The sequence below is a fragment of the Mytilus trossulus genome, chromosome 7 (assembly GCF_036588685.1).
Source record: "Mytilus trossulus isolate FHL-02 chromosome 7, PNRI_Mtr1.1.1.hap1, whole genome shotgun sequence".
Classification (NCBI taxonomy): Eukaryota; Metazoa; Mollusca; class Bivalvia; order Mytilida; family Mytilidae; genus Mytilus; species Mytilus trossulus.
Window position 1 is genome coordinate 46,814,907 of NC_086379.1, and position 13,024 is coordinate 46,827,930.

At 31.7% G+C, this 13,024-nt stretch overlaps 1 protein-coding gene across 1 annotated transcript in view; it reads right to left on the minus strand.

The window, feature by feature from the left end:
* Positions 1 to 13,024, minus strand: part of LOC134726452 (uncharacterized) — a 186,330-nt gene that overhangs the window by 36,371 nt on the left and 136,935 nt on the right. Inside the window, exons 33-40 of the mRNA XM_063590857.1 lie at positions 12,172 to 12,339; positions 10,969 to 11,136; positions 10,278 to 10,433; positions 6,188 to 6,331; positions 5,611 to 5,772; positions 3,468 to 3,632; positions 3,046 to 3,204; positions 1,064 to 1,231 (exon numbers count right to left, since the gene is read on the minus strand). Of these exons, the coding sequence (XP_063446927.1) occupies positions 1,064 to 1,231; positions 3,046 to 3,204; positions 3,468 to 3,632; positions 5,611 to 5,772; positions 6,188 to 6,331; positions 10,278 to 10,433; positions 10,969 to 11,136; positions 12,172 to 12,339 (1,290 nt within the window). The remainder of the gene's footprint in view (positions 1 to 1,063; positions 1,232 to 3,045; positions 3,205 to 3,467; positions 3,633 to 5,610; positions 5,773 to 6,187; positions 6,332 to 10,277; positions 10,434 to 10,968; positions 11,137 to 12,171; positions 12,340 to 13,024) is intronic.

The following is a 13,024-nucleotide window of genomic DNA, read 5'->3' on the forward strand; positions in this document are numbered from 1 at the left end:
TAACTTAACAACTCCAGAAAATTGTTGTAAGGGAAACATATTACATTTGATATAAGGCCTCACTTTATTTGAAAACCTCTATTTTTTGGCACAGGCTCATATAAATTTACCTTCTGGCCATCTTTCATAAGTCTGATACATGAAGTATGCTTTCTGTTGCTTTAAATAGATGTTAACTTATACATAGAGACATTAAAAAGTGTTAGTTTTGGTTTCTTTTGGTTTTTAGCAGCTCAAATTTGATAGTTGAAATTGTTCTAATTCAACGCCACAATTTAGCACCCAAAATTCAGATATAAAAAATGCCTAATTTTTTTTATTTGGTATCATATGGCTTTGAAACTTTGTAAACTGTTTTATAATATACTAAGCTAAAATCATGCCAAGTTTTATTAGAATTGGTCAAGTTTTAGGCCCCTTAATAGGCCCAAGACCACAATTAATGATCCCGCTTTTCGTTGTTCACGAATATAGTTCCCCTTAATTATAGTGTATTTTTTCTTTATTTTTTTTCTTTCCCTTTCTCATTCATTTCTTAGCTTTTCTGGGGTGGAAATGAAAGAAGAGAGCTGAAATAAACTTTTGGATGTTTTATTTTAACTGATTTTAACAAGGAAAGAGTGATTAGGCCAGGTGCAAAAAGGTTATATTTACACTTTTCGGAACATCTCTTGACTTGCCTATAGGGGTATGGATGTGTATTGGCTAAATTTGTATGTTGGGTGAAAGCAATCTTTCTGAATTTTGGATATATTTTTGGACTAGTACTATATATGACACACACAAAAAATTGGACAAAAAGAATCGGTGCAATTTTTTTAATGAGACAAAAAGTTATAAAGAACTAATAGAGGAATTAATTGTGGTCTGTGGCCCTTTGTGCAGGATACTCTAAGGAACAATCATGCTAAGTTTCATTCAAATCCATTCAGTAGTTTCAGAGGAGAAGATGTTTGAAAAATTGTTAACGACGACAGACGACGACGACGGACGCCAAGTGATAAGAAAAGCTCACATGGCCTTTTAGGCCATGTGAGCTAAAAAAGTAACTACAAAATCTTACCAATACTGCAATCAAGTATTGCTGTGGAATTTGCCAACTCTGTTGTTTTATTTACTGGACACTTTGTACAATCTTTAGCATTACCAACTTTATCCTTATAATATCCAAGAAGACATCCAACACACACTTTCTGGTCTGAATTAAACTGGAACCCAATAGGACAAATCTCTACAAAGGTGATCACCAATAACTATATTTGTGAAGAATAACATATGATGTTATAGTTTAGTCTTTTTAAAATAAAATTCATAACAAAACATCTTTTAGGGTAAAGCTGTGGAGCATATCTTAATATTAATGATCTTAAAATAAGGATATTTTGGCAATCTTTGGTGTTTCTCTAAATGAAGAAAATAAATTCACATGTTATAAATTGTACGACAAAAATCAAAAATGTAAACACTGATGTTTGTCCTATAAACTTAATTGGAAGCATTACAACACCTTTTGATAATTTGAATTTAATGGACCAAAGAAGTGGCTGTATTACACCATCTACTTTCCACTTCCTATCATAAGAGGAAATAGACATAAAGACAGTATGTAAATTTTGAAATAAAATTTGAAAGACCTTAAATTGTCTTTTACCTATTGAAAAGGAATCACCTGGGTTAGTGTTCAATCAATCAAATATAATCCATTGATTATCTATATAAAAAATTTAGCATAATATATTTATAACTTTGTCAACTTTTAAAATATCTTTATGTAACCAAAAACAGAGTAGGCATACATGTGAACCTCCCGACGGGAGTACAAAACTCCCGTTTTCAGGGGTCCCCTCCCGTCCTCCCGTTTAGGAGAAAAAACTCCCGTGTATGAAATATTTCATGAATGAAAATTTTCAGACGCCATATTTGATCATTTCTTACTACTGAACGGGTGTAATTGACACCTGTGTTAAATTTTACCTGTACATCAAAGAAGATGACTAATTAATTGGCTTCACTTGACATCTGGGGTGTCAAACATACTGGTAATCAACGATGTTTACCTCTGGCTAACTGCCGATGTTTACCTCTGGCTAACTGCCGTTGTGTTATAAAAACGATGTGTATTGGTAATATTGAAATACATTTTTGTTACTTCCCTTTGTTTTATCCTGTTTTCAGTTATTTTGCTTTTAAAAATGTAAATTGTAAAAAGACTATAAATGATTAATATTTTAATCAAATAATCATAAAATGATGTTGATTAAATGAATTTAAATGTTTTGTGACAAATAAAAAAATATAAATTTATAAATTATTTTAGCAATCTAGACCTCCTTTCAATGATTAAATTGAAGTTTATATTATAAATCTGTTTAGCCTGAGGTAGTGAAATATACAATATGTACATTTAGACTAATAAAAGCTCCAGTTAGTTTAATTGGGATTATAATACACTGGGATTAGATGTTACACTATATAAGATTTTATTATGTAAGCTAGAAATAGCAAAACATTTTACACTGTTTAAGTCTTTTTAAGTTTTCTACAAATATGACTTTCATATAAATGCTTATAAAAGCCATACAGTACTAATGTAAGTGTTTGTTATTTTTTAAATTAATTTATGATGTTGCAAACAAACATGTAGAGCTTATTTCTTTCTTATTTGTCTATACATTTACCAATGATAAGGAGATGGAGACATGAATAAAAATCTATACAGATATTTAAGATAAATAAATATAATGATTTATTTGCAAGCAGTGAACAATCATTTATCAAAAACAAAACAAAACTAAACAGAAAACAGATTCTTCTTAATATTTTATTTTATTCAAATAGAAAGGCAATAAGGGTACTGTAAACATATTACAATTTGTAGAAAAAACACAATTTCTACATCATATGGTTACATTTGCGACAAAATTTATGTAGGTTATGGTTCACTCAATGAATCTTCCAAATTATAATCAACTTTTGTCAAATAAAGTCCACAGTAATAACTATACTCATTAAAACTTTTTCATGTAATGGTACTGATGAACTTACGGTAACAATCTGTCTCATCAACTGTTCCAGCTGAAGCTGTAGTGTACCCATTGTCACATGAAAAACATGTGGTCATTCCATGCCCTGGCTGGTATTCCCCAACAGCACATTTCTCACAGCTATTAGAGGTAGTTCTTTTATATCCAGGACTGCAGTATTCTAGATAAAAAATAAAAATAATTTATCATGACCCAATAAAAGTACCTGTCAGACATGATCGCATTAATCTGGACTACATTTTGCCAATCTAAATGTTTGAATACACACATATATATAGAAAGGATTACAGTTCAAATGTACAAAATATCACTCACCTAATGAACATATGATCTCATTAATCTGGACTACATTTTGCCAATCTAAATGTTTGAATACACATATATAGAAAGGATTACTGTTAAAATGTACAAAATATCACTCACCTAAAGAACATCCATCAGCACTGGTTGTTCCGAAACCAGTTGTTGTTTTGTTAGCAATACAATCAATACAATCTGTATTACCAACATCTGATTTGTAGGTCTTTACTGGACAAACTTCACACCGATTAGATGTGGTGTTTTCAAACTTTCCTGGCTCACAATGCACTGTAATAGATAACAATAATATAGTTTTCCTTAGGTATAAATAAGTTATTATTTGTTGGATACTTGTTAATAATGATTTCAAGGAGAAAAACAAGGTAAATTATGAGTGTTTGCAAGTCTCAAACTAAGCATGCTTATAAATATCATACAGACAATCAGAAGAAATCGAAAAGCTGATTGAACATGATGTGCAAAATCAAAATTTATTGCACAGGTTAATCAAGTAAACCTGTGATTGATCGATTCTTTCATTCAATCAGCTTGACATTTTTATTTGCAGATATTCATCCCTTCTTTTTTACAATACCAATTGGTCCAGACAAAAAAACTCTATCATGTTGGAGTTGACATAGCAGATTACTTATAAATCAAATATAACAAAAATGTGTCCAAAGTACACAGATGCCCCACTCGCACTTTCCTTTACCATGGACCATGAAATTGGGTAATAATCTAATTTGGCATTAAAATTAGAAAGATTATACTATAGGGAACATATGTACTAAGTTTCAAGTTGATTGGACTTCAACTTCATCAAAAACTACCTTGACCAAAAACTTTAACCTGAACGAATGAGGCCATAGACCAGAAAACATAATGCCCCTCTACTATTGTAGGTGGGGCATAAAAACTAATGACCATAGTTTTCAAATAATCACTGATAAATTTTCTATTGACAGTAAAGAAAAAGCCAGAGTTGTGAACACAGGTTATTCCAGATAAAAATATGTGGGAGATTTTCAAAATTTGTCCTATGCGCTAAGACTACCTCTCAAACAGGAAGGTTGGCAGGTATGTTTCTAGCCTGTGTATTACTCCTGCTATCATATTTAAACTGTGCATCGCTCCTGCTATCATATTAAGATTGTGTATCGGTCCTGCTATCATATTAAGATTGTGTATCACTCCTGCTATCATATCAAAACTGTGTATCATTCCCGCTATCATATTAAGATTACAAGTGTATTATCCTGCTATCATATTAAGACATTTTATCGCTCCTGTTATCATATTAACTCTTTCAACGCTACACAAAAAAATAGAAAAACGGCTGTTCCTGCTGCATTTTTTTGTGTTCATTCATTAGAACAGTATATTCCTTTTCAGACTGCTGCATCTTTTATTATAAGAGATACAGAGAAAGTTATTACATGAAAAATGCTCAGGAGAGTATGAACTGTAATGTTAGGCAGTTATTGCAGTAAATTTTTTATCAGGTTATTAACAGGTAAAAGGTGTAATTTATTACATTTGTGTTGAATTTTGAATAGAAACTACTTTTAGTCTTCATCTATTTTGTTGTTTTATTTGCCATATAATAAAGAAGACACCAACTGCTCGATTCTGTAGCAATTTGCACCATATACAACTTATTATGTAATTGTGGCACAAATCAGTGTCGCTGTCCTCAAAATGCGTTTCCCCCCTTTTTCTACGTCTTGTAATGATTGATCAAATCATATTTCCCACACAAATTTAATGTTATAAGCACATTTTGATAACAAGGAACCTTTTAACTAATCATTGTTGTCAGTTTCGCCATAGAAATGCTGAAAAATTTCATATTTACAGCTTCGTTTCCGATATTTGCATTAGTCAAAATATTTGTTTTATTTTCCTTCTACTGCTTGATTTTACAATAAATATTGCAGGGATTTCAAGTGCAAATGAGACCTTGCATATCCTAGATTCATACAAGGAAAAATTAGAGAGGATCCGATTGAAAACGGAATGGTTTAAGAGTCCTGATGAAAAATCCATTGTCATCGCGACAGAAGCTGTGAATAGCAGTGATGGATGGCATATGTCATCTTTGCATATGCTGTGAATAGCAGTGGTGGACGGCGTATGTCATCGTGGCATTTGCTGCGAATAGCAGTAGTGGACGGCGTATGTCATCGCCGCATATGCCGTGTATAGCGTTGAAAGAGTTAAGACTGTGTACAAGTCCTGTAATCATATTTAAACTAATACTTACAAACATTACAATCTGCTTCACTATCTGATCCAGATCCTGCAGTTGTATTACCAGGGTTACAAGACTTACAAGTATTACCATTTCCACGTTCAGCTTTATATTTACCAACTTCACAAGGAACACAGATTCCCATGTCCTGATATAGACCTTTATCGCAAAACACTGAAAAGCAAAATGAATGCGTGTTAAATAATGAAGCAAAATTTCATAAACTCAAAATACATTATCCTTTCATACCATCACATATCAATTTTGAGAAACTGCAAAATTTTAGTAAAACCCTAATTTGGCATAGGTTTTTGTAGCCACATCATACAGAAACAATGTTTTAAGTTTATATATATCAATATATCCAACGTGTCCATTGGGACAGTTGATGCCCCAGCTTGCATTTAATGTTAAAAAGAGACTTATCTCAAGAACGCATCTGAGATTACATCCAATAAAACACAATTTGTAAATTCAGTGAAAAAGAAACAAGTTGAGGTGAAAGTTTATGATTAATTTTTAATATTACTTTGATAATTTATAGAGATCATACTAAGTCCTATTAAACACATTTAATGATCAAACTTACTTTCACTACATGCATCATGTGCATCATTGGAAGTATAGTTGCCTTCACATGCCATACAGGCTGCTATCCCTTCAGTTTGTTTGATATAGTTAGTCTGACAGTTAGCACAACTAACATTTCCTTCTTGACCTTTAGGACAGTAAACTACAACAGACAATAAAATATATGCATATATGCCAACCCCTTTTTGACACAATCAGAAACAAACTAACAAATTTTTCGTATTTTTGAAAAGTTTTCAGTAATCATTCAAAAACGTGCATTTACCAATAAAAATTACTGACGAGTGGTTGCAAAGTGATGTGCACTAAAATTTGTCTTTAAACATATTGTCTGTAGTATGTATTCCATTCATTAATTGTTCAGATGTTTCTCGACTCATACATTTTCGTTTTGTCAAGAAGTTGTAGAGAAAGGGGGAAAGCTACTTCATAAAATGCAAGTTTGCCTCTTCGGAAGTCTGTTAGTTACCCAACAATAGGTTGATAACTCCCGAGAAACTGAAAGCATTACAATGGCGTTTTCTAAATACCGGACCAGGACGGAAAAGTCATGATATAAATCTGCATTTTACAAAATTGAACAGCGATGATTGGAAATCCGTAACTATTCAACATGGACCGTAATAGCGTAATTTTTATGGCAAAATCGGAAAAACTACAGAAAAATCGTAATGGTTGCCATCTATGGATATGAACCAAATTTCATTTGTGATTTTTACATATTTTTTTAGTGAAAATATAATATAAAACTTTATTTTTTACATGATAAGGTTTTTAATGCATATATGTCGTGTACAAGTTGTGATTTTGTACAGGTTATAACATGTACAAAAATATTGTACATGTTATAACTTGTATTATGCAAAAATACAAGTTATAACATGTACAAAAGTACCTCATACATGTTATTACCTGTACAAAATATTGCTTAAAAATGGTTTTAACTTGAATGGTACAAAATCGAAAAATAAGGATATGTTTCTATTATTGCAACAGATGTGATTAACCTCAATAATATTTTCATAACTTTTTTTATTATTCCTTCCTGTTAGTGTGTTTTGTCCTTTTTGATACAGTTTATGGCCAGGGGGTGGTATTACGAAGCATTCCTAAGACCTGTCATAAGATATATCTTAGGACATATCTTATGATATATCTTAGAACATGTCTTATGATCCTGTTATGTCTATATATGGTCATATCTTTATTTGATGAATTATAATTGTGAGTTACCACTTTAAAGGCAATAGTAAAATACTTTCATTCTAGTTGACACTAAAAGACATAAGAGGATAGCCAGGAGAGATGTGTCTACAAATAAAATTGGGAATGCAAATGGGGTATGTGTCTAAAAGATAACAACCCGCCCATGGAGCAGACAACATCCAAATGCCACAAAAACATGTTTTCAAAGTAGAGGATATATATTTAAAACATTGACATTTGCCTCATGTAATGATCTTATAGTTTATAAAAAAAATGAGTTATAAATTTACTTAAGTGACATGCTGAAGGCCAAAAATGTTGAAGAGTAGATACAAAGACATTGATAATGAAGCGTGGTCCAATGAAAACTATTTCAGCTCTCTCTTGCTTTTACAGAGTAAGCATATAAGACATTGTTTAAGTCTTTGCATGCTATACAACGAGAGGGAGGAATATTACCCAAAATTATTAGGCATTGTTCTTAAATTTTTTTGGTCGAATTTAGTTACTAGAACTAGTATTTAATGTAATTGTCATTTAGGAAATGCAAGCTTATAGAAAATAGTGTCACACTTATTTAAGCCATGATGGACTGCATAAAACATACAATTAAATGAAAACACATTTTGCCAATATAAGTCATGATACATATATTCCTAAAACTTTGTGATCATTGTCCTCTACGGAAAAAGACACGTTCTGGCCTTTTTATTGTTGTTCTTTATGCATTGGTGAATTTAAATGTATATTTTACTTCATTAAGATTTATCTTAAATTTTGTACAAGTTAAAACCATTTTTAAGCATTATTTTGTACAGGTTATAACATGTATGAGGTACTTTTGTACATGTTATAACTTTTATTTTTGCATTATACAAGTTATAACATGTACAGCATTTTTGTACATGTTATAACCTGTACAAAATGGCAACTTGTACACGACATATACACCAGAAATTTTGCAAGCAATTTTTATGTATCTATAAGTGTCAAAAATATCATAGCAATGTTCCAATGTTAATAATTGTATCCTTTGGAGAGAAAACATGAACAAACGATATTTAACCTTTACTACATTGCAGAATTTGCTGAAGCTCCGTCTCCTTAAAAATGATAAATTTCAAACCATGAAAATGTGACTTTAGCTGGCAGGCATTATAAAATTCTTATCAGCTTAAAAATAACTTTAATGACCCTTGAAAGAGAGCATATTTGTCAATCATGGTTTCAGAATTATAATTATAAAAAGAACCCAGCCGAGATGGTCATGGACCATACAGCTCCAAGGCAACACAAGTAAAGAGGACCTTGTATGTCAAATGTATTTAAAAGATTGGTTGATTGTTGTTTGCTTAATGTAAAGAGTAAGGTACTTTGACATCAGTTATTGTTTCATTATGTTTGGTGGTTCTCAAGAAAGCTAAATTATAAAAAAAATCAAAAGAACAGACTTTATGGTCATGCTACAGATGCAAAGTGATGACTTTAGTCCAGAAAGATAAACATATATAGTGAAATCAAGCAGAAAGTTGCTATACAACACATACACATAACAACTCATTATCAAAGCAATCCTTTATCTCTGTAACATGTAACAAAGATACTGGCTGAAGAGTATACATATAGAATAACCATACATTGTCTCGAATTATCAATGTTATTTGTACAAGGCTTAGAAACAGGTAGAAAGCAAGGCTGTGCCGAGCTTTTCTATCTGTTTCGAGCTGAGTACTAATAACAGATTGATATTTCTAGACAATGTATGGTTATTCTTTATATACTGCAACTCTTATAACTGTTCAAAATGAAGTATTTAGGGTAAAAACTGTCATTGTGAGCGGACAAAGTAAAATTGCCGTGAATCTGTATGTTTTATTGGCGTCATAAATAAAACTGTACAGAAAAGCATTGTCAACGTCATAAACAAGGTGATATACGGTCAGTGACTGTATATCACATATTATTATACCTTAAATATATTTCCACAATTCTATTGGGTGAAACATTATCACATGACATGGAATAATTCAGTTAATTTTCATTCAATAGCAAGGAAGGACGAATAACTCTAGAAATTTACACCAGCGGTGAATAACCCTATTATTTACCAGTGAATAACCTTTTGAGTTTGTTGATTTGTACTTGAGTTACCTCCCATGAGACATAAATAAGCAAAATGGCACCGTTAACATTACACTGGAAGCCCACCGACAGACGAGGAAATAAGGTATAGAACATGAATACAGTTGAAAGTGCCAGCAGCCGATGATATCTCTTATAAACTGTCCTTTTCAGGGCCATCAATATTTTACAAAAAGATTCTACTTTTGTTGTAAATTTGAGAAGTTCGAACACATATGTATTTTCAAAAGTCAGTCTGCGTAAATGTTAAAAATATAGACACTATAGTAAGTGTTCGAAATGCCCTGCCACTGTTAGTTTGGTGTAATAAAACAATTGTGGCCCCCTAGAATCGATGAATATCCAAAATTGTCAACACCTAAAAAAGTTATTCCATTTCGGGCTATGCCCTCAATGAAATAACCTTCTCATGTTGACAATTTTGGATATTCACCTTTTCAACGGGCCATAATTGTATATAAATATACAGTCAATGCAATTTGACTGCTCAAATAGCACAGCTGCAGTAAATAATGTGATTGCAGGATACTCTTAGGATGCACTCTGTGGGATGAGTTGTGACAACCCTAGTAAATGAGTCAGTGATATTTCATACAGACATTGACCAGCTTGTTGAAAGAAGACTGCTAGCTACTATTTAGACACCTTGAAAAGTCAGGTGCAAGTATAATGGTCCTTCACACATTCTTGGATCAGCTTAAAGAAAGATAGCTTTTTTGATACTATATATATATACATACTTTGACAAGCAGACTGAGATGTAGATGCTGTCGTGCTAGTATTCTGATTAACAGAACAGTTCAGACACTTATCAGCATGTCTATTAGGTTGGTATTGGGCAAACCCACAAGGTTCACAGTTATCTCCACTTATGTAGTGTCCTGGGTCACAATCTCCTGAAAGTAAAGAAAGGAAACAATTCAAAGCATAGTCAACAGCAAATTAAAATACAATTTTGAACTGAACTGACAGAACACCAAATAAAGATATAAAACTAGTTTTTCTTTTATTTCAGATTTTACAATACTTGAGGAATGACAAATATTTTTTCTGTCTATGAAGAAATAACATCAAAAATGTGGTGCACACTGAATATGCAGGTTATTTTAAAGTGTGCACTATTTTGAATAGTCATAATATATATCATTTCTTATAATTTAATTTTTAATTCCATTTTAATCCGAAGTAAACCATGAAAAAAATATTGCTGTCACGGTCACATGACAAAATTATGTCTGTGAGTTGATAAACAAAACAATGTCAGCCAATCAGAAGATGTGTTACATCCAAAATCAAATTATGTAGATTTTAACATTTTATCTAATATTGCAAGGATTTCAGGAAAGATATGATTGACAAACAATAACTCAAATTAAGAGACTGCATTTATTTCATTGAGAGATGAAGTAACTAAATGTTTTATTAACTTACTAAGTGTACAATTGTCAGGGTGTGTAGAACCCATTTCTTCTGTGGTCCAATCTTCTGAACAGTTATAGCACATTCCAAATTTCATAGTCATGTTTCCATTGCTCCATGTTCCCTGAGGACAAGCTGAACAGGAAGTTCCATCATTCTGTTGTCCTTCTTTACATACAACTGTAAGATCGAATTAAAATAAGTTAAAAACACAAAGCATGTTTTTCTAACAACATACCCCTATTACATGATTTCAAAATTTCAACCTTTTTCATGAAAGACTAGTTCAAAACAAACTTTCATATTGTTAATACAAATATCCATTTCACTTCTGCATTGTACAGTACTTGTCGCTAGATCTCTATACAAATATTTTTAAAAGTAAGTATTCAAAATCTCACACAAAATCATTACTTAAAAGCAAGAAATCTAATAAGAGTTTGTTTCCCATTAGTGAGAGATTTACAAATAATATAGACACTCCTGTTTGATTTCCTCTATCCATTTCAGTTTTAAAGATACAATATCATTGCGATGTACTGTAAATTCTAAAATTATTGCGATGTTTTTATTATTGCGGAAAATGCAACAGGTTTATAATTGCCATTATTTAAACTCGCAATTATAAAAAATTCCTTGGAATTAAACAATTTTTTTCTCTATATCGCAAATCTTAAAATGAGTGAGTTGTAGTCAAAAATGTCAAAATTGCAATAATAAATGTACAGTATATACTTTACATCACATACTATTTTTGTAACCTTGGTGGCCATGTTGACCGTCAGATAATTTACTAAAATAAATCTTAACACATTGAAGTCATATACTTTTGAAACAAAAATGTAAAAAGGTAAAAGATTCATTAAAGGGTTAACCCAAAGGGTTGACTTGGGTATAGAAATAGTCATCATTTGGTCTTGACAAGATCTCAAAAAAAAATCTCATAATTTAGATTTTAACAGGGTAGATTGATCTTGACATCACAAATTGAATGTTTTTTGCTTTCATTAAATTCTATGTAGCTATTAGGATTTTTAAGAGAAATTCTTGTGATGTGGTTAAGTTGTAATGCCAAATGAGCTGAAAAACACAAATAAGTGTCAGAAAATAAGTCAACTTCTTTGAAAGGGCTTAATGAAAAGAAACTTCATTTACATTACATAACATATTTTGATATAGATAAGTCATAGCCATGAGACATAAATTAGAACTTACGGATACATTTGTCCACACTAGTAGATTTCACATACATAGTACCCTTCTGTGGACTACAGGGTCGACATGTAGTATCTGATTTTGGTAACTCGTCTGGTTGATAGGTATCCATACCACAGTCTTCACAAGCTCCTGTGTTATCTAATACCTGACCTGCTTCACATTTACCTGTAATTACAACATTGTATATGAACAACAAGAATGTGTCCTCAGTACACAAATGCCCCACTCGCATTATCATTTTCTATGTTCAGTGGACCGTGAAATTGGGGTAAAATCTCTAATTTGGCATTAAAATCAGAAAGATCATATCATAGGCAACATGTGTACTAAGTTTGAAGTCGATTGGACTTCAACTTCATAAAAAACTACCGTGACCAAAAACTTAAACCTGAGGCGGGACAGACGGACAAACGGTATGACAGACGGACGGACGGACAGACCAGAAAACATAATGCCCCTCTGCTATCGTAGGTGGGGCATAAAAAGTATAATCAGAGAGACTTTCACATTAAAACTAGAGATTCTAAAGTAACTTTAACAATGGACGCTCTCAAACATTTTCGATTAGAACATAATTTATGACTAAAATCTGTGTTTGTTGAACTAACTTTGATATTTTTTTCTTCATATCAGTTTATTTGTTTCTCATATTTATTTTGAAATATAATAAAAATAATCTATAAGTTACCCAACTGATGATTGTAACTAAAGTTGGATAAATTTGGCACAGAAGTTTCAGAAGATTTTTTGTAAAAGTTAATGGACTATAATAATTACGACAACAGACAATGAAAGCCAAGACTTTAAATTACAAAAAGATCAGCAAGGTAAGATCAAATGTTCAAATGTT